General features: G+C 52.8%; 2 protein-coding genes across 2 annotated transcripts in view; both read left to right on the forward strand.

Moving 5' to 3' along the window:
* Positions 1–8653, forward strand: part of CELSR3 (cadherin EGF LAG seven-pass G-type receptor 3) — a 31732-nt gene extending 23079 nt beyond the window's left edge. The window contains 10 exon segments of the mRNA XM_040075931.1: positions 496–608; positions 903–982; positions 1598–1724; positions 2346–2459; positions 2594–2730; positions 2823–2929; positions 3558–3731; positions 3873–4073; positions 4248–5325; positions 6029–8653. Coding sequence (XP_039931865.1) covers positions 496–608; positions 903–982; positions 1598–1724; positions 2346–2459; positions 2594–2730; positions 2823–2929; positions 3558–3731; positions 3873–4073; positions 4248–5325; positions 6029–6056 — 2159 coding nt within the window. The 3' untranslated portion in view covers positions 6057–8653.
* A 2911-nt stretch (positions 8654–11564) lies between these two features.
* Positions 11565–17482, forward strand: SLC26A6 (solute carrier family 26 member 6). The gene is made up of 19 exons (XM_040075932.1): positions 11565–11692; positions 11963–12102; positions 12199–12309; positions 12579–12751; positions 12830–12994; positions 13122–13274; positions 13465–13547; positions 13640–13787; positions 13908–14021; positions 14127–14204; positions 14346–14441; positions 14564–14670; positions 14759–14828; positions 15003–15095; positions 15198–15302; positions 15826–15993; positions 16124–16178; positions 16459–16580; positions 16661–17482. The coding sequence occupies exons 1-19, from the start codon at positions 11565–11567 to the stop codon at positions 16682–16684; spliced, it is 2133 nt and encodes a 710-aa protein (XP_039931866.1). The 3' UTR covers positions 16685–17482.
* The last annotated feature ends 3905 nt before the right edge of the window (positions 17483–21387 follow it).

Consider the following 21387-nt stretch of genomic DNA (forward strand, 5'->3'; position numbering starts at 1 on the left):
CAGCCATCCCTAACCAGCCACTCATCTTCACAACAGTCTCCTGACTACCTCATGTTGCCCAGCTCATCCATCAGAGGGTGGGCTTGCCATGGTCAGCAGTGCTGGCAGCAGGCAGTGCTGTGGTGGTCAGGGGACCACTTATCAGGGGCTGTCATCCTGCCTCCTAAGGAGAAGTAATTTCTCAGCACATCCCCTCAGGTCTTCTAGTTAAAGTCTCTTGGTTTCCCAAGCCTGCATACTTGGGTGACCTGTTGCTGGCAGTGAATGCCTTCTGGACTTTGCTGTGTCAGGAACACCTGAGGAAAAGGAAATAAAGTCCCTGTTGCTGACTCTCACAGTCCTGACTCCTTCCCCCCGTGGTGGGGAAGCCTATGCACAGGGCAAGGAACAGGGAGAAAGCCCCTTCAGTGATGACAGTGCTGGCATGGGATTGACATGGTTTGGAGAAATCCAAGGCTGTTGGGTCTGGACATGACCTCTCCCTTCCTCTTGCAGGGCTGGCCGTTGGCCTGGATCCTGAGGGCTATGGGAACCCTGACTTCTGCTGGATTTCCATTCATGATAAGCTGGTCTGGAGCTTTGCAGGCCCCATTACTGTCGTCATTGTGGTAAAACCCTGTCCTGTTTCACCCACAACCCTCTCTTGCCTCCCTTCTCTCCACCATGGGCACTTGCCCCTCCTTGGCTGCCCACTGCCTGTCCCATTCTCTGTGTCCCTCTTCCTCAGTTAGAGGCCCTCTTTTTGTCCCTCACTCTGGCCAAACCTGGGGAAGGCCACAGCTCAAGCATGAAGGGGAAAGGAGGGGATGTTTGCAGGGCCTAGTGAACCTGGAGTCTGCACTGGGGAGGTCAAGTCAGAGCCAGCCCTTGGCACAGCTTTTAATTAGTGCCAACACTTTCAGATGAATGGGGTCATGTTCCTGCTTGTGGCCAAGCTGTCCTGTTCCCCAGGCCAAAAGGAGACCAAGAAGAAATCAATTCTGTGAGTATTAGTGACCCAGCAGTGCTCTGGCAGCTAGTGGTTTTTAGCATTTTCAGTGACCATCCTCTTCCTTCTACCATTGCAGAGGGCTCTTCTGTGCATCCGTGTCAGCCTTGCAGCCACTCTCCCATACCTGCCAGCCACATTAACCCTTTGTAAACTTTATTCTTTCTTGTTCCTACATCCCCATCTCCACACTGACTTCCCAACTGGTCCCCTTTCACCACCTGCCCTCACAGTCACCTCTTGTGTCTGCTTGGATTCAGCACTCAGCCCTTGTCAGCTATGAGCATCTGTTTCTTCCTCTTCTACATGCTCCTGAGACCTTTCCTCACTCCCTCTTGAGCCAGCCCTGGAGCATGGCTGAGCTCTATGTGGCTTGAAATGACCTGTGTCATTTGGTCCCCTGTGTTTGCCATATGTGATCCGGAAGGGAAGGCCTGGGAGTCGGGGAGCTGGGCCACTGTGTAGGGATGTGCCTGCAGTGCTGGGCGCAGCAGGGAGGTCTCTGCAGGAGCTTTCCCCTCTGGATCTCTGTGAGCACTAGACTGCAGATTAACAGTACACTCTAACCTCTCAGTGTGTATCTATGTCCCTGTCTGTCTCTCTCTCCAGCATGACGTTACGGAGTTCCTTTGTTCTGCTTCTTGTTATTAGCACTACCTGGCTCTTTGGCCTCTTGGCTGTCAACAGCAGTGTCCTGGCTTTCCACTACTTCTACACTGTCCTCTGCAGCCTCCAGGTAACTGCCCAGCCTCTGCTGTGAAGGGCACAGGTCAGCCCAGGAGAGCATCCCTATGGTCACCATGGCCATCTGTGGAGAGTGGGTGCCCTATGCTGAGCTCCCAACATCTTGCTGAGCTCTTTGTCCCTTCTGCTCTCATCTCTGTGGCATTGAATGACTCTCGCCACACCTTGCTGCTGTGCCTGTGGTGAGCAGTCACATGGAGCAGGAGGTAGGTATAACGCATTTGGTTCAGAGGTAACATCCAAGGGATAGCAAGTACCATCTGGAGGGGAGGCACTTCCATGTCCTGAGAGGGCAGAGTAAGAGAATGTGACAGAGGTGTTGGACACCCAAAATATGATCCATAGCAGCACCCTGCCAACCTTCTCCTACCACTGGGGCTGATATTGCTGCAGGGGACACTGCCATTTGCTCTTTGGCCACTGCCAGACAGGTGGACACCCCATCCGTTCTTCCCTCATCCATGGTCACTGGGTGTTAGCTCTCATTGGTATTGAATGGTTTTTGGTGCATCCCAGTCTGGTGGCCACCCTGGAGGAGCCAGGGACTGTCCTGCTGCTGGCACTGTGGGCAAACAGGTCAGCTGGCTGTCTCTCATGGCATCTCTCCCTACAGGGCCTGGCAGTGCTGGTCGTGTTCTGTGTACTGAATGAGGAGGTGTGGGAGGCGTGGAAGCTGGCCTGTCTTAACAAGAAGGGGCCGAGTGAGGAGGCCACGAGGAGCACACAGGTGGGCGAGAGCAGAACCAGGGTGCTGGGCTCAGGCTGCATGTCTGGGACAGGAGCTGACAGCGATATCCCCACTTTCCCTGGGCTGCCATGGCAACTCCTTAACAGGGCACATGCCCTCTCCCTCCTCCCCAGGGCCCCAACACCTACAACAACACAGCCCTGTTTGAGGAGAGCGGGCTCATCCGCATCACTCTGGGGGCCTCCACAGTGTCATCAGTGAGCAGCGTGCGCTCTGCCCGCACCCATTCCAGCCAGCGAGTTTACCTCAGGTAGGGAGCAGCCAGGGTTCTGGTGGCCAGCAGTGCCTGGGCAGAGCCAGAGGCTCCTGCCACTGTGACAGTTTGAGCCTTCCCTCTTTCAGAGACAATGTGGCAGCACGTCAGGGCTCGGCCCTGGATCACAGCCTGTTGGGTCACGCTGGCCCCACAGACATCGACATGGCAATGTTCCACCATGATGCTGGGGAAGGTAAGGCTCAGCCCTGTTCCTGGGTTTGGGAAGTTCTTCCTCGTGCAGGCTCTGACTGTATAGTTATATCTTCCACGCCATGTTCAGCTGTGACTTCCAAACACATGGTGGATAGGAGGGAGAGGCAGCCATTGTGTCATTTAGCACAGCCTCCTCCTGCACAGGTGGCAAAGGGCATAGCCAGTCCCCAAGGGGCTAGAAATGCGAGAGGCAATAGAGGGGACATTGGCTGTTGTGGCATCTCTGGGGACACGGGCTCTCCAGTACAGCACAGACATTTGACTCACTGGAGCTAGACCAGCTGGGGCAGGGGTGTGGGACAGGCAAGCAGAGGCTAAGGGATGTGGGTTTACTGAGAAGCAGAGGAGGGAAGAGGAGGAAGAGGGGATCTTAGAGCTATTTGCAGTTGCCTTACAGGAAGGTGCAATGAGGTGGAACTGGGCTCCTCTCACAGGTACCTGGTGATAGGGCCAGGGGAGCTGGCACAGGCTGCTGCTGAGGGAGGGGCAACAAAGGGTAAGGCACTCTCACGAGTGTGGTCAGCCTGGGCTGGTTCTGCCTTCTTGGTACTGTCAGCAGGAACCCACCTTCATTCCAAATGTCTCCCCAACACACCATGTTCTCACAGACCAGGACTCGGACTCAGACAGTGACCTGTCTCTGGATGAAGAGCGCAGCCTCTCCATCCCATCCTCAGAGAGCGAGGAGAATGTACGCCTGCGGGGTCGCTTCCAGCGCCAGCTCAAGCGGGCGGCACACAGTGAACGCCTCCTCACTAACCCTGGCAACACCACTCCCAAAGGCAAGTCCCAGGGCTCTGGCAGGGAAAAGAATGAGCTCAGCTCCCTGGGGGTCAGGCCATGTCTTGTAATGGCCCAATTGCTGCTCATGGAAATATTCTCTTCCTCTTCTTTGGGGCCTGGTTTGCTGTGTCCTTCATCAGATGTGGATGGCAATGACCTCATGTCATATTGGCCAGCTCTGGGTGAGTGTGAGGTTCACCCCTGCTCCCTGCAGAAGTGGGGCTCCGAGCGGAAGCTGGGATTTGACATCAATAAGGATGCCGCCAACAACAATCAGCCAGACCTGGCTTTGACCAGTGGGGATGAGAAGTCCCTCACCCAGACCCAACGGCAGAGAAAAGGTAATAATCTGGAGCAAGCAGGAAAGGATGGCCTTGCCTGTGTCAGATTCACGTGAAAACTCAGCATCAGATCTGTGTGGCCATGCCCTTTAGGGAGGCATGGCTAATCTCCCTGGTCTTCCTGCTCTTCTTGCTGTTGTGCAAGTATTTGACTTCTCTTTCTGTCCGGTGCAGGGATTTTGAAGAACCGCCTCCAGTACCCTCCAACCCTCCCAGGCTTGCCATCTGTTGGCAGAATGACCAATGAGCTGACGTGGTACAAGACTTCCACACTGGGTCACAGGGCTGTCCCTGCTGCCTCCTATGGCAGGATCTACTCTGGGGCCGGCAGTCTGTCCCAGCCAGCCAGCCGGTACTCATCCCGGGAGCAGCTTGACATACTGGTGAGAAGACAGATGTCCCGGGAGCAGCTGAGCAGGCACAACTCAGGAGAGTGCTTGGAAGCTGTGCCCAGTCGGCATGGGTCCAGAGAGGAGCTGGACACTATCCCCAGTGGGCATGGGTCTGCTGAACACCTGGAAAGTATCCCAAGCAGACATGCATCTAGGGAAAATGTGGATCTACTCGCTGCTAGGCCCAGTCAGAGAGATCATGGGAACACGCTGCCCCGGAGGCAGGGCTCCAGAGACTGCCTTGACACTTTACCCTGCAGATTTGGATCAAGGGAGCAGCTAGACTGTGGGCCAGTAAGAGAAGTCTCTAGAGAGTGGCTAAACACAGTGCCAATTAGGCAAGTGTCCAGAGACCGAATAGACATGTTGCCAAGTCGAAATACTTCTCGAGAGCAATTGGATTTGCTTTCTAGAAAACAGCCTTCAAGGGACCTGCTAGCATCAGCTAGACAAGCTTCAAGGGAGCAGCTGGACTTCGTGTCCAGAAGATCTAATTCCAGAGAGCCTCTGGACACAGTGCCTAGCAGGCAGCCCTCGCAGGACAACCTGGGGAATCTCTCTCGGAGGCAGCTGTCTAGGGAAAGCCTAGCACCGCTATCAAGGAGACAGCATTCTAGGGAGAACCTGGAGACCATTCCCAGCCAACATCCTTCCACTGAACAGTTAGATATACTTTCTTCCATCCTTGCTTCTTTTAACTCCTCCATCCTATCCTCAGTGCAATCTTCCAGCACACCTTCAGGCCCCCAGACCACCGCCACACCCTCTGCCATGCAGACCTCAACGCCTTCTGCAGTGTGTCCCTCAACACCTCACTCTGCCACCTCCCACAGCATTTCAGAGCTGTCACCAGACTCAGAGTAAGTGTGTTCCTTCCTTCCTCAGCCAGATCTTGTTCAGCTGATCTTGTGCATTGTCCACCTGCCAATGCCTGGCTTCTTCCCAAAGGGGCTTAGTTTGGAGGGAGAGGGCTGTGTAAGGGTGAGTTCCCCGGGTGAGTGGCAGGTGTCTCCTGGTCCTGAATAGTGACTGGGCAGGGAGAAGCCTCAGGTGTCACAGCTCCAGAAGTTTGTAGTGCAGCACAAGAAGAAGCCTCTGCGTATGTGAGTCTGTCCTCTCTGCCCAAGAGTGATGGCCCTTGCTTGTGGCCTGTGGGTACTCAGGGAAGGTGCTCTGTGCAGCTAGGCTGGCCTCCTGGCTGGTCCCTTGGTCAGTGCTGGCTCTAAGTCCCAATGGATATATGCAAGGGCCAGGCTGGCTGGAGAGGAGGGAGCCCAAGTCCTAAGGAAGCCCTGCCTTCCCCAGCCACTTTTGTCCCCAGGCACCCTGTTCCAGTATGTCACTTCTTTCCCTCTAGCTCTGCTCCCTGTTGGTACTGCTCCTGCTCCACCCCACCCTATCCCTCCTTCCCTCATCCCTAATCTCAAGGACTCAGAGACAGTTGTTCCTGCCTTAACACAGGAAAGGTTTTCTGCCCTGTCCCCATGTGGCATAGCAGGGAAAGGATGCTGGAGCCTAGGAGAGATGCCGTGGTTTAACACTGTTTTTCTTTCCTCTGAGAAGAATAATGAGAAACGATGGCCATTCCTGAGGGGCTGAAACTGTCCACAAGAGAGATGGAAGAAGCAGGGCCCTTTGCCAGGCACTGCCAGCTGAGGTTTGGTATCCCCATGGAGCATGGGCCAGAACTGATGGTTGTCAGAGACCCAAAACCAGCCCTGCTTTCCCCTGACCTGTGGGCTGAGGGGCCAGCAGCTCACGCCACCCACTGCTAGGAGCCTCCAGGCTCTCAGCTGCCACCATGCTGTCTGTCACCTGCCTGGTGTGACAGGCAGTACTGGGCAAAGGTGGCATCTCCGACCTCCTGGGGCCAAGCTCTTTCTCTGCAAGCTGTTTGTATGTGGGGTGTGCCTGTGTGTGTGTGAAGGGTGGGCAGTGGCAGGGGGGCAGAAATGGAGCCTAGAATATGGGGAGGGTTTTCTATCCTTTTGTATCTTTGTAATCAGAGAGAAGAGAAATTTCTATGGTTATTTTTATGGATGGTCTGTTCCCAGGACCTGGAGCATTTGTTTCACCAACAGCCACTTGTCAGTTTCCCTGGGCTACTAAAACTACAATCCCAGTGGACTGGAGAAACAGTGCCAGGTACTCCTTAAGGCTTTGCTGGCACCGCTTTGCCCCATCCCCACTACAGGACAGCTGGCCCACTTCCCCCCTGCCCCACCCTCCCACTGTGCAGCTCCAAATGTCTCTGTGCCACCTTCCTGCCTGGTGTCCTGAAACTATACTTCCCTCTAGCCACCCCCCGGCTCTCGCTAGCTCAGTTATTCAGGGGTTTTAGGGAAATATATTTCCAGAGAGACGGAATAAAGATTTCAAAAGAGTGGCTCTCACCCCCAGCTTCTGTCCAAGCTTTATTCTCGATGTGGTGTTCCAGGAGGCCAAGGAGAGAGAGAGCAAACCAGGAAGAAACAGGGGTATATCTAGTTTTGGGCCTAGGAAAGATACTGGCCCTGAGTCAATAGGGTCAGGAGTAGGTATGATAGGGAAAAAGGGTTAAACTACATAGCACAGGCTTCAGGGGGACTCTGAGGGGAAAAAACATTCCTCAGAGGAACACAACAGTGTCCCTCAGCTCCCTGCAGCCAGGCTTCCCTCTGCCCTGCCGTGGGACCACCCCTTGGAGCTGCCCCTGTCTGTGAGCTGGGCCTGTGTGCCAGTGAGAGCACATGTGAATGGGGCAGCAAATACGACACTCAGAACCTGCTGGGAAGGAGACAACCTCTGCTACGCAGTTCTGTCCTGTACCAGGATCTTGTCAGTGCTGGTTTCCTCGACTCAGCAAGTGAGCAGTGTGTTTTTACCCACTGGGTGTTGTGCTCTTTAACCTGCCTGTTACAGAACAAACCTCTGTTGGTTTGTGGGTCTGGTAAAGGAGCTGGATGACCCTTGCCCTGCTTAGCAGCAGGTTTGGCTTTTCCCGGAGCCAGTCCTAACTCTGCAGAGGACTAACGTCCACAGGAATATGATGTGGCTCCAGTTTCAGGGTCCACCATTGCCCAAAAAAGTTGTATCTAGGTGGTTCCCTGGGGGCTCTGTGTACACCTGCTTTTTCCTGAGTAGCAGAGGATTGCAGCTCAGAGTGGCCTGAATTTTGGGAGACGATCAGCACTTTGCCCTCTCTGGAAATTCAGGCTACCTAGATGGTGTCTCTGCTCAGGCTGGGGCCTGACCCCTGGCTGTGCTGTGAGATGGCACTCCTCTGTGCCTACCCCAGCTTCAGGCAAGGGCATTTGGCTCACCTGGGCCAGCATGTTCCCTTTCACCCCCATGGTGTTCTCGGGGCTGCGTGACCATGTGCTCTTTACTGCCTTACTACCACACTGCAGTGGCATCTTACTGTAGCCCAGCCTGACATGTTTACAGGAGAGGACTCGTGCTGCTATCCTCATGCCTCTAGGAAGGCCAAGGCCTCTTGGCTGCCTCCCCGAGTCAGTGGGGAGAGTACGGAGGGAACAGAAGGGCTGGTGATCTGGGTTGCTCTGGGTCCCCAGCAGAGCCCTGATGAGGTAGGCTCACTGTCACCCTTTTCCCAGGTATGAGGAGGGAAAAGCCTGCTGACATGTTTACATGCCATTTGGGACCAGTGTGCAGAGGGAAAGCCTGCTGGCCCCACATGCTGGGAACAGCCAGGCACCTCCATGCTGCCCACCTTTGCCTTTGGAAACAAGCTCGTTTACAAGTTTTTCTCCAGCTGTGCAGTGCCAGCACCAGAGTCCTGGGATCCTGTCCCTGCTGCGCTGTAGGGCCCATGTTTCTGCCAAGTTGGGCATGGGGCTCTTTATTCTGCTGCCAAATGGAGAGCAAGTGTCAAGTGCCAAAAAGAAGAAAGCAGCAGAGCTGGTGGCCATCCCTGCCGAGCTGGGCCAGTCAAGAAGCAGGAATCTGCTTCTTGCAGACCACTCTGCAGCTTGGTCCCTGATTGTAGTGCTGTGACCTGGGCTCTGGGGAGCATCCTCCTTGAGTTTGGATATTTTCTTTTGGGGGATTTGGTCTGCGGTTTTTTTTTTCCTTTCTCTTTCTCCTGACTGTTGGCAGGGAGTGGGGAGATGCCCACACCCCCCTATTGGCTGTGTAAAAGTGTAAAATGGAAGTGCCAGATTTGGAAATAAAAGTCTATAAAATGGTGCTGGCCTCTGTGCTGTCTCTCCCTCTGCTGGGGATCCATGGCTGGGGCTATGGATGCAGTACCTGAGGTCATGTTGGGAGGGGACTTGGGCAGGAGTTCACAGCCAGTTCCTAGGCTGCCTGGGAGTCACTGTGGCCTGGGGCAAGGTGACCAGGGGATGGGGACTTCACGTGAAGTGATTGAACTGCGTTGTGAATCACCCAGAGATGGGATTGGCTGTGGGGGTGTGTAGTGGCTCCAGGCCTGGCTGGCAGGGCAGCAATGCCACAGTGGCTGTGGTGAGCTGTGGGGCTTATGCCTGGCAGCTGCTAGCACCCCCAGCCTGACCTAGGCTAAGGGAAGAAGATCCATTTTCCAAAGGCTGCATGACCTCAGCAGAGTCAAGCTGGTTGCCAGCAAGAAGGAAGTGTGGGGAGGGGAGGCTGAGCATGATCTTGGTGCCCTCCATTCCTCCCCTTTTGTTGAAGAGGAGATAGCAGGTGAGCAAAGGGCAGCACTGATCCACAGCGCCCTGAGCAAGGGTCGCCATCAGTTGTTATCCTTCTGTCCCTTACAGGCTCTGTCACCTGAGCTGCTGGGGGCTGAGTTCAGGGTGGCCTTCAGGAATGGTGCTGGCAGTGGGAGGAGCTGTGGTCTTGTCCTGCAGCTCTTACAGAGGCTAGCTGGGGGGTGAGGGCCCAGGAGAGCTGGTGGGGTCCTGGAGTGGTGAGGAGGGACCACAGGCAGAGTGACCAGACTGGAGTGCAGGTGGAGGGCTGGAGGCTGGAGTACAGGAAGGAATAGCACGGGCAGGGACAGGGAGCAGTGATAAGGAGGCAATAAATGACACAGGGTGATATTTGCTTCCAAGCAGAAGCCCTGTTACAGCTTCTCATTCCATGCTGGAGGAATGAATGATGGCGAGTGGATAAATGAGGCAGCAGTGGTATGTGGGTGCCTGTGTTGGACATGCCTTTACCTGACAACTGATGGGCATGAGGGTGGACAGGGAGGGCCAGGGATGGGTTGAGGGAAGAGGTTTAACCTCACTGAAAGCTGTGGGTCCTGGGTTGTGCTCGCCACAGAGAGCCAAGGTGGCCACAGGCTGCCCCCACCAGGCACCAGGGATGGAGACAAGTTGCTCCAACTCCAGGGATTGTGATCCTGGACGTCACCACTCCTGCTACTTCTCAATCTCATCCCACCATGCAGAGGACCCAGGATTCTCTAATGCGTGGCCCTGCCCACTGCCTTCACACCACACCTTGCTACCAGTCAGACATTTGAGCATGGATTTCTGCTGCCATATCCCCATGGGCCTGGGCCAAACGTGACTCAGAAATTCCCTGCAACCAATTCTAGGTTGTGATAAAGCCCAGGGAAGTATGATGAGTTCAGTGGGTCTATAGTGCCCGCGGGGGACCTTTGGAACAAGATAACAGCTGGGTCTGTGCGAATTGTGTGAGACCAGGGTAGTCCACAGAGCATAGCACACCTGTTTCCAGCAGGTAAGCAAGGGTCTGGGGAAAATACCCTGGATGCCATGACCAGAGGCTGTGGGTAACCCTCCTTGTCCTGGTCACAACTCCTGCTACAGGACATAGGTTGGGGAGTGGACATCCATGGGAGTTGTGGGGGCACAGCAGTGCCCTGGGGAGGTAGCTCATGGCAGGAGGTTGGCACCAGGTTGTACCCAGTGGCAAGAAGCCCCCTGTCTTGCAGATGGCATGGGTGGTCGGGCATGACAGCATCCTGGATATGGCTGGAGACCAGGAGCTGAGACTGTAGTAGACAGTCCCCAGAATGGGATGGCTTTGGGCTGGGTCTGCCATAGCTGGGGAACCCAACACACCCGGGCACCAAGGGGAGCACGGTGGGTGCTATGCATCTATGGGGCTGGGAAAGTGGGTCAGCTTCTTGGCGGGGAGGAGGAAGGGCAGGAGGCAGTGAACAGTGTCTCAAAGATCACTAGCTGGTTTTAATAAATAGGAGGAAGTAGAGCATGCACCTGACTGATGCCTCCTGACCAGTTTGAGCACAGCAGGCTGGGGGTAAGACAGGGACTCAGGCTAGCACAGCCCCAGGCACCTGGGGATGGGATGTGGGTCCGTTTGCACGAGAGGATCGTGCATCGAGCTGCAAGCGGATGGGCACCTTAAGACTGAGCAGGCCACCAGCTGGGTGGGCTTGATGGTGCAGCTGTCAGAGTGAGCCCTGAGTAAGGACAAGCTGTGGATTCGTACAGGGATTCCTCAGTCTCACCATCCTAGCCCTGTGAAGGGTGAGACCTCAGCCCAGCCCAGCTTCTCTGCTCTCAGGCTCATACTGTTCTGCACTGCAGGGGTAAAGGGAAGGCACTGTTGGAAGGATAGTGAGCTGTGACATTTGCCGGGGTTTCACATTCCTGCTCCCTTCATGTGTAAAGGGACAAAGTGCAGATGAGGCTGTGGAATGGCTGGGGCTCTGTTCAGGAGCTGTGCTGGCTCACTGCCCTGCCTTGCTGCAGTACACAGAGGGGAAGGTGGTTGGCACTGAGGTGGGTCCTGCATGGGCAGGTGGAGGGGGAACCCCGCCAAGGCAGCTCTGCTGGCAGACCCTACCTGTGCATTCCAGTGGGGTGGATGGGGCTGCTGTGGAGCAGCAGTGGGCAGCACTGATTGCCGAAGCCTCAGTTCCCTCCCTGCCCACCTGCTGACTGCCTACTGCTCTCCATTTTGAGCCACTGCTGCTGTTTCAGGACTCCCAAAACTTGGCTTGTAGCTATCCTCCAGGCCATTCCTGCCCACCTGGCCAGGATGGGATGGTCCCATGGGCAAGCGGAGTTGGAGCTTCAGGGTAGGTGAGGTGCTGGCTGCCCCTGGCCATGGGTATGTGGCTGAGCTGTCCCTTGTGTCCTTGCAGTGAATTGGCATTCCGGAGAGCCAGGTGGGCATGGCAGCAGAGATGGCACTGAGCCACCAAGCACCCCACGACGTGTTGAGTGAGGCTGAACTGGAGGAGATGGCACAGAGGAAACCTCCCACCAAGCCCTCTCTGCGTGGCTGTCTCCGCAAGACCAGGTAAGACTATGTGGCCAATGGGATGTGCCTGGACCTTGCCAGGCACCCCAGGACCACCACCACAGGCAGCTGCAGACCTGCAGGTTCATTGTCCTACATTCAAATACCCATGTTCCACACTGTTCTCCTGGAGTGACACCAGGCTCCAGTGGATGGAGCTGATGGTTCCACAGATCCCATTGCTTCCCATGGAGCCCTGTCCACCCTCACTGATGTCCCCAAGCCCCCTGCACTTGTGCTCAACTTCAGCTCCTGTTCCCTCCTTGTCAGATGCTCAGGCTCTGCTGCCAAGTCCCTGCTGTTCCGCTTCCTGCCCTTCCTGCGCTGGCTGCCCCGCTACCCCATCAAGGACTGGCTTCTGGGGGACATTGTTTCCGGCTTCAGTGTGGGCATCATGCACCTGCCCCAGGGTGAGTGATGCCATACCCAATCTACCAGGGTCTCCCCACAGGTGGGGTGGCCAGGGGTTGGCCGTTGGTGACATTTCTCCCTGCTCCACCTTTTAGGGCTTGCTTATGCACTGCTGGCTGGGCTGCCACCAGTCACGGGTCTCTACTCCTCCTTTTACCCCGTCTTCCTCTACTTCTTCTTTGGAACGTCAAGGCACAACTCCGTGGGTGAGCTGAGGGACCATGTGCTTGCACAGCAATGGTGGGGAGGGAGCAAGGATGTCCATGGCACAGCATTACCACATCAGCAGCTGGGGGAATCTTTCTTGCCTTTACTTTACTCCACCAAGAAGGGGATTGGCCAAGCCAGAGCCAAAGTATAATGTGTGTGCTTTGAGCCTGGCCTAAGGAGAGAGGAGCTGACCCCTTAAGAAGTCCTCTCAGAGAGGTCCTGGTGTCCACCTTGGGCTCCCTGCCCATACTCTGCCTGTTCTCAGGACCTTTTGCCGTCATCTCTGTCATGATCGGGAGCTTGACGGACTCCCTGGTGCCCAGCGAGAACTTCCTGGAGTCCGTCAATGGCAGCAATGCAACAGTCAATGAGGAACTGCGCGATGCTGCCAGGGTGGAGTTGGTGGCCACCATCACTGTCCTGACAGGCATCTTCCAGGTAAGGTGGTCCCAGCCTAGTCTAGCAGAGAACAGGAGACCATAGCCTGTGGGTCATTTCTGCCATCTCTTCTTCCAGGTGGCCCTGGGCCTCCTGCAGTTTGGATTTGTGGTGACCTACCTCTCAGACCCGCTGGTGCGTGGCTACACTACTGCTGCCTCTGTGCATGTCCTCGTCTCCCAGCTCAAAAATGTTTTTGGAGTCTCCCAAGGCGAGCACTCAGGGCCGCTCTCACTGTTTGTGGTGAGTTGGGGCTTGCTGGCACCCAAGAAACCCTGGTGCTCACCTGTGGGGCACGCAGGGGCCTACAAAAACCTGCTGGGGAGGCATCTGCTTTCCTGAGCATATTCCTTCCTCCTGTATTCTCTAGACCATCATCGACCTCTGCAAAAAGCTGCCAGACACCAATGTGGGCACCCTGGTTACTTCCATCATTGCCATAGTGGTCATCTTGATTGTGAAAGAGCTCAACCACAAGTTTGCCGCCAAACTGCCCATGCCCATACCCATTGAGCTTATCACGGTACCCAGAGCTGCCCCAGCTTCCTGTGGGGATGCAGCCAGGAATCCCTGTCCCCTTTCAGGGTGGGGAGAAATGGGATGGGGTTCCTTGGCAAGTACAGATCCAGGGCATGCACTGTTCCCTCCTCCTCTTCCTCCACCACAGTCCCTGTGCAGGAAGACCCTGCCTCACTCTAGTCATTCTCCCCCAGATCATCGTTTCCACCGGCATCTCCTATGGGGTCAACCTGAATGACAAGTTCGGCATCTCTGTGGTGGGCAACATCCCCAGCGGGTGAGCAGGGCCCGATGGTGAAGGGGGCTGTGCCAGGGCACCATGCTGCCCACAGCACCCCTGTTTGAGCCCCATCTCTCTCTTGAATGTAGGCTGAAGCCACCTGTGGCCCCTAACATCAGCTACTTTGGGCAGGTGGCAGGCAATGCCTTTGCCATTGCTGTGGTAGGCTATGCCATCTGCATCTCCTTGGGCAAAATCTTTGCCCTGAAACATGGCTACAAAGTGGACAGCAACCAGGTGATGCTCTGAGGCACAGGGCCCCCCACCCTGGGGGGGTGATTAGGGTGAAAGCTAATCTTGTCTGCTTGCAGCCAGATGAAAACATGGTGCTCCCCTGCCACTGCTCTCTTCCTGCAGGAGCTGATTGCACTGGGCCTCTGCAACTTCCTGGGAGGCTTCTTCCAGTGTTTTGCCATCAGCTGCTCCATGTCGAGGAGCCTGGTACAGGAGAGCACGGGGGGAAACAGCCAGGTGGGTCTGGGTAGTGCTGCCTCCCTCTCCGGGGCTGAGCCAGGGACAGGAAGCACAGCAAGCAGTGTGGGCTCGCCCCTCACCTCCCACTCTCCTTCTGCACAGGTAGCTGGGGTCATCGCATCCATGGTCATCCTGGTAACCATTCTGAAGATTGGAGAGCTCTTCCGGGACCTGCCCAAGGTACATCTAGTCCCACAGCCCCTGTGTCACATCCCACACCTGTGCCTGTCCAATGACATGGTGATATGGTAGGGGAACAGCAAAGAACTACCCCCAGATGTGCCCTCAGCTTCCTCATAGCACCAGAGATTTCTCTCCTAGGCCATCTTAGCTGCTATCATCATTGCCAACCTCAAGGGCATGTTCAAGCAGTTCAGTGACCTCAGCGCTCTCTGGAAGTCCAACCAGGTGGACCTGGTAAGGTGCTGGCCAGCCCTGGGACTGTGCTCTTGTTCCTGGAGAGGATTTCTCCACCCTCCCTGAGACCTGAGGGTGCCAGTGGAGAGGTTGTGCTGAAGGTGACTGTGTCCCCTCTCCAGCTGGTCTGGATTATGACATTCATAGCCACCCTCCTGCTGAACTTGGACATCGGTCTGGCGGCCTCAGTGGCCTTTGGCTTGCTCACGGTCATCTTCCGTACCCAGCTGTAAGTACCCCAGGGATGGGGCCAGTGCCACATCCCAAGGGCAGGAGGAGCCTGTGGTAATCTCAGACCCTTGCTCTATTCCTTGCAGCCCCCACTACTCCATCCTGGGGCGTATCTCCGACACCGATGTCTACAGGGATGTGGTGGAATACGAGATGGTAACAGCACCAGGGGTGGGGGAAGAGCTGCCTGCAATGAGGGGGCAGTTCAAAGGATCCTCAGTAGTGGCTCGCTGGAAAAAGGGACTGAGGGCATCTTGATGGGGGTGGGGGGCAGAGAAGGGAGGCAGGTGCTTCCATCCATGGGGTAGCACCCTCCCCATCTGTCCCCAGGCACAGGAGGTCCCTGGCGTGAAGATCTTCCGCTCTTCCTCCACCGTCTATTTTGCCAATGTGGAGCTGTATGCTGAGGCCCTGAAACAAAAGGTAGAAGAGCCGCCAGCTTCAGAGTGCTTCCTGCGTCTCCTGCCTGCCAGCAGCAGGATGGTGTTGGGGCAGCTGGGGACACAAGGCCACATTACTTTGCAGAGCGGCATTGATGTGGACCGCCTGATTGAGAAGAAGAAGAAGGCCCTCAAGAAGCTGAAGAAAGAGCAGAAGAAACTAGAGAAGGAAAAGGCAAAGAGGAAAAAGGTGCTTCCTTGATGCAGGGGAACACCCCTCCAGTGACATCCTGCACCTCTTCCCTCCCTGGCTCTGAAGCTTCTGTCAGTGCACTGGTGGGGCTTGCTGGTTCATGCGGCTCCCAGTTCAGTTTAGGGTCAATGAGTGAGAAAGGCATTGGGATTGAATTGTCACAGTGTTACACCCAAGGTCGGTGGAAAAGCCAGGCTGTTAATGATTACGTGTTGCAGCTGCCAAATCATTAACCTTTTGGCGAGTTAACTGGAATTAAGAGCAAGAGCAAAGGCTGGCCTGGTGCCAGCTAATGAGCCTGGCTCTGCTGAGTGGTGCTGGGGAGAGGGGTGGATTTTGACACATCTGAAAAGAGCCCCAAAGTGGGTGAAGATGTGAGAAGGGCACCCACTCCCAGGGCCACCCACTGTGCCCTCATACAGCTAAAGAGCCTCACCAAGGTGAGCCTGGGGGAACACTGCCATAACCAGGGTGCTGCCAGCCCTGGAGCAATGACGCCAGGTCTCCTTCCATTCCCCAGAATGCAGAGGATGGTCCAGGCCTGGCAGTGATTGAGTTGAGTGCGGGAGAGCCCTCAGAGCCCACCCTGCATAGCCTAGGGCTGCCCCAGCCCAGCTTCTACGCCATCATCTTGGACTTCAGCCCCGTGAGCTTTGTGGACACTGTCTCCATCAAGATCCTGAAGAATGTAAGGGGCTGGGGAGCAGACAGGACAGCAGGCTCACAGAAGATGACTCTGGGGCCCTGTGGGGTGCCCTGATGGCTGCTGCCCATTCCTCTTCCTGGGTAAAATGTTTGGGGTTTTTTCCCATTTGCAGATCTTCAGGGATTTCCGTGAGATAGAAGTGGATGTCTTCATTGCCAGCTGCCCAGGTGAGGAGGATCTGCAGAGTCACGAGCCCTGGTCAGGCAAGGCCAGCTCGTTGGCTGGCACACAGATGATAGCCTGGAGGGTCCCTCCACAGTGCTCCCATCCCCAGGGTTTGCCCTGGGGACAGGTGCTGCGAGTTGTCCCATGGATCCAATCTGAGCCTTGAAGCTGGTCCCTGGTGGTGACCCTGGTGACCCTCACAACAGGGGGGAGGCTGCTCCTGGTGGGTGGCAGGGGGCTCAGCTAGGTGCCATTACTTTAGATACTTATCCCTCTGCGCAGTATCCGTCCTGGCCCAGCTGGAGCGGGGTAACTTCTTCAGTTCAGCCATCACCAAGCACTCCTTCTTCCCCTCGGTGCATGATGCTGTGGTGCACATCAGCAGGGAGCGGCACCAGGCCTTGGTGAGCACCTAGCCTTGTTATCCCCAGCATGGCAATGGAGAGGGCAGCCACACCGATCCCTCCCTATCTGCCCCCCTTAGGTGGACCACAGCACCAGAATGTAGCCACTCAAGAGGAAGACGTCTCCTCCAGGAGCCGGGCAGGCAAGGAAGGCTATGCCACCCTGATGGCACCAACTCGCCTGTCCTGGGGCCCAGATGCCCTGAACCCCACCAGCCCCTCTGGACTCTTAGTGCTGGTGCCCTGCCCTGTCCATGAGCCCTGCTGTGGTGAGGCTGCTGCTGGACAGAGCTCCTGCTGGCTGTCATGCTGAATGGCCACCTGGTGCCCCCACATTGCCCCAGTACGGGCCTGCCCCAGCAGGCCAGGATGCGGCTTGTGGGGCAGTGGAGGGGCCAAAGGCTTCCTGCTCCCAGCAATGGGCTGGAGTTGTGAATAAAGCTACATGGTGTTTCTCAGGGTTGGTTTCAATGCACTTTCCTCAATAATGGCACTTTTGGGCCAGAGCACCTGGCTGCACCCCGACACTGCTGGGAACAGCCTCCCTGTGGGTGGACTCCCCAGCACCCTCTCTGGCGCTTTCCTGCTACTTCTTCCCCATTACCTGCTCTGGGTTCATGGGGCTGCAGCCGAGGGAGCAATATGGACGAGGACCCCCATGCTCGGAAGAGTTACAGCATCCGCCCTACCCGACTGGGGAGCCATCAGCATCTGCTGGCTGAAATCATAACTACACCAAAGAGGAAAGTGCTTGCAATCAAGAGAAGGCTGTTATCAGGTTTCAGGGGGTGGGGGAAGGGTGGTTCCACAATTTCAATATCTAGCTTTATTCTTTGTTTGTTTGTTTTTCTGTTTCTGTGCCTTACAAGCGCCTTGTTTGTTGTTTTTTTTTTGTTTTGATAATAAACGGGGGGGGAGGGGGGGGCTGTTCCACTTTCACCCCCTGGTATCCATTTCTCTCATTGGCAGAAGGGAGTTATTGAGGCCCATTCTCTTTCGAGGAAACACTCATTCCAGGGCTTTTTCTCCTGAAATTTGTCTCAAAACCAAGCCAACTACATTCCTTGTCTACAGCTAACAGAAGCTTAGAAGTCTGCCTGTGTCAGCTTTTTGAACTTGTGTAAATTGTAAGACTGATAGTTCTACTTTATTAGTGTTGGGGTTTTTTGAAAAGAAAGCAGAACTCACTACTGAAACAGGCATTAAATTGCTTTTTGCATATCTAACTGGAAACTTGATGGTTGTGACAGATCTCCTCTACAGTCCCTGGGAATACCGGGCAACTATGGTGAAGATGAGGACATAGATATATGTCTTTCAGATGCTGCTAAACAGGCAGAGTCCAGCTGCTAGAGTAATGAGAAAAGGGAAGGAAGCTTTAGTACCAATGTTATTTATGTTAAATAAATAGCATAGTTTTTCCCTGTAAAACTAAAAAGGTTAGATTTTTAAATGTATTACTTCCTTTACAACATATTTTTATATATATTTGTATATATATATATATATGTTTATAATGTTTATATATTAACGCATGTTAATATTTCGCATGCTTTGTATTCTTTTCTTGCTCTCCAGATGTATATTCAATATTTATTTCACATGCTAATTTTTGTGATTCATTTACTCTTACATGAGTTAGGTAGGTTTGTTTGTTGTCCCATAGTCTTTATCTCTGGTTATTAGGAGCACACTGGTATTGCATATAATTATGCAATTAGTCATGTAAAATGTCTAATCATTTATACTGAGCATGGTACTTATGTAGTACATGATTTGTTAAAAGCACTAGTAACTAGTTAAATGGTGAAAGCTTAGTTAATGGTTCAGTACTGTTCTAATGATAATAACAAATTATTATTATTACTGTTATTATTATTACACCTATATAGAAATGGTGAGTTTCAGAATTGAACAAAGTAAGTCAACCTTGTCTTGAAGACTAGGGAATTTTTGTATGCTTTAATTCTGGATTGTCTTAACCAGCAATGAACTTAATACTCCTAAGACACATTTAAAGTTAAATCAAAAATTATACAAAAATTTAACAAAAAGGAAGAAGTACCTGAGTAGGAAAGAGGCAATGAAAGATCTCTTTAAAAATGCCTCTTCAAAAAAACCCAGCACTAGTAAAGTAGAACCATCAGTCTTATAATATGCACCACAAATCCCAAAATGTGAAAGAATCCAAAAAACACCCCAGGATGAAGTGCTGCTGTGAATTAATTGATTTCATATTATATTTCATTTTTATATTTGGTTTTAGAATGCTTTGTTCTATACCCCCCGTTCCCCTGAAAAATGTACTATCCCGCAGTTTGTCCCTGCCCATCTCCCACATTGTGCCCTTCCTGGAATGTAATCCAACCCTGTTCCACTCCCACCTTATCCCTGATTGGGTAGTGGCTTGTCCCCGTCTTTAGCCCCTTCCCTGGATATAAACAGAAGCAATAGGAGATCTTCCTTCTTGGTTCAGAGAGTTGGGACGGAGCCCATGAGTCAGGCTGGGGCAGGACCACAGAAGAAAGAGTAAAGCCCCGGTTTCACCCTCTGATCAAGTGCAGACCTTCCTTTGCCATCGACGGGGTCTCGCTCTCCCTGCTAAGGGAAAGGTTCTCGGCTGCTCCTGGGTTTTGGGACCCTGAGGGAACTCCTTCTGACTGCGGTCTGTCTCTTGAGCTAGCTAGGGCAAGAGCTCCGTGAGAGAGACCAGCCACAATGAAGAGACAGTAGCAGGGAAGGGAAGGGAAGGAAAAAGGAAAGGAAAAAGGAAAGGAAAGGAAAGAAGGGAGTGAATAGTATATGTGGAACACTGGTATGTGATCAATGAGAAGACCAGCAAGAAAAGTCTTAAAAATGGTTCATTAATCCCTCACAGCTGTGATACAGTAGCTAAATGTTTTATTAAGATCAAGATTACATATGCCACAGCATACAGGCAACCAGAGAATAATTTCATTGTCTCATGTGACCAAATAAGGTGACAGAAAGTACGTGCCCTCTGAACTAATCACTATCATACTTGCTAACCTACTGTTGATCATTGTAAGGTTTAGATTTTATTTACATAGAGCCCTAAACAACACCACCACAAAACCCCAAACAAAAATACCCCCCCCACACCCCCCCCCCCAAGAAAACAACAACTAGAGAGGAAGCAAATATTATAATTTATTATATTAAAATATTGGTGAACAATTCTGACTGTGACTGGGACATTAATGCAGTAAATGTTTCATACAGATATCAATGTACATGGGCTATTTTAACAGCGAACTCATGGTTTAGAGAGGTTTGTCTTATATTTACACAGGAAGAGTTTCCACTATCTCCTATTCCTAATGCTGACAAGAAAGAGGTTTCTTCCCATGAGTGTTAGGTGGTGGTGGATAAGTCAAGCATGCAAATAGAAGGTAAGTAAACTTATTTTAATTCAAAATGTCATGCCTTTTAATATCATTGGGGGAAAAATAATAACGGTAATACTGTATTGTAATGTTATATTCCTTTTTTTAAAAGGGCAGTTAAAGAAATGCTACTAAATATTTTGCAATTTCAAATAGTTACAGAAAATTTAAAACCTGCATAAAGAGGAACGATTTGTCTGCATTCACTGTGGAATGAACTGTCAGCCACTGTAAAATGGGGGGGGGGGGGGGGGGGGGAAGGAAGGTTTTGTGAACACTATCTTTTAAAGTATAGTCATTCCTTACTATGTTTTTGTTGATATATATGCCTGAAGCAGTCACATTTATACTCTGGAACCTATTGGAATGTTACTGTGTTCAGAAAACAAAAAAAACCAAACCAAAACAAAAATAGAAACTAACAATGGTGTTTTTTTAAAAAAAAAAAGCTAGAGATAGAGGAAAGCATTTTTAATCAGTTATTTTACTTGTATGAAAAAAATGCCACGACTGAAAAACAGTATGTCATACGTTGGCCCGGTTTAGTTTTTAGTTAGGGAGGGAATGCAGAGTATTGCCCTATCAGGACCTTAGAATTGTTTTAGGACAAGGACCTATCAGAAGCCAGTTTGGGATATTGACATCTGCTTTGACCACTAAGAATGTTGAATGTGACTTTGGGAAGTACCCATATAAACCCTGATTTTGGTCAGGTCAGCCCTTTTTTTCCTCCGGGCCAGCTGCACAGCCCTGGAGTCCTGGAGCAGGGAGGGGTCTCTGCTGGGCCCCTGATAACAGCTATGCGCCCCGTTGGGCCGAGGCCACCCCAATTGTCACCGAGGGGTGGGCACAGCGCCCCCCCCCGCTCCCCTCCTCTGGTGATTCCTAGATGGAGAAAAAAATATGATGGGGAAAACTCAGCCGATCTGAGATGCAGTGGAAGAGAGACTGCTGCTGGCAGAAATCACATGGTCACTGCAGGCCTGGGCAGATTTAACTCTTTCCTGGCAACATGAAGCTTCCAAGGTCTAACCTTTCTCTAAGAAAGAGAAGAAAGAGTCACAGTAGATGTAGAAAAGGCACCACATGAAGTCAGTGGAACAAGAGTGAACGAACTGATAAAGATTATTAGAAGGAGGGATTGAAGAGGTAGACATTTTTAACCAGACTTCTCTGGGGTAAACGATGGAGAAATGGACTTTCTTGTAGCATCTTAATATTGTTTTGGGGGAATGCTAGTTTTAGTCAAAGTTGAAGATTAATGTGATTGAGATTTAAGTGGGAATCTTAAAGCCCGTCACTCCTGGGGTAAAAGGGAGTCTCAGCCTTTGAGACAAAGATGATTTTAAAGACAAAGTGATTTGAAGCCCTTGGCTCCTAGGGTAAAAAGAGGTGTTTAT

Source organism: Hirundo rustica, chromosome 12 (assembly GCF_015227805.2).
Source record: "Hirundo rustica isolate bHirRus1 chromosome 12, bHirRus1.pri.v3, whole genome shotgun sequence".
In the NCBI taxonomy this organism is placed as follows: Eukaryota; Metazoa; Chordata; class Aves; order Passeriformes; family Hirundinidae; genus Hirundo; species Hirundo rustica.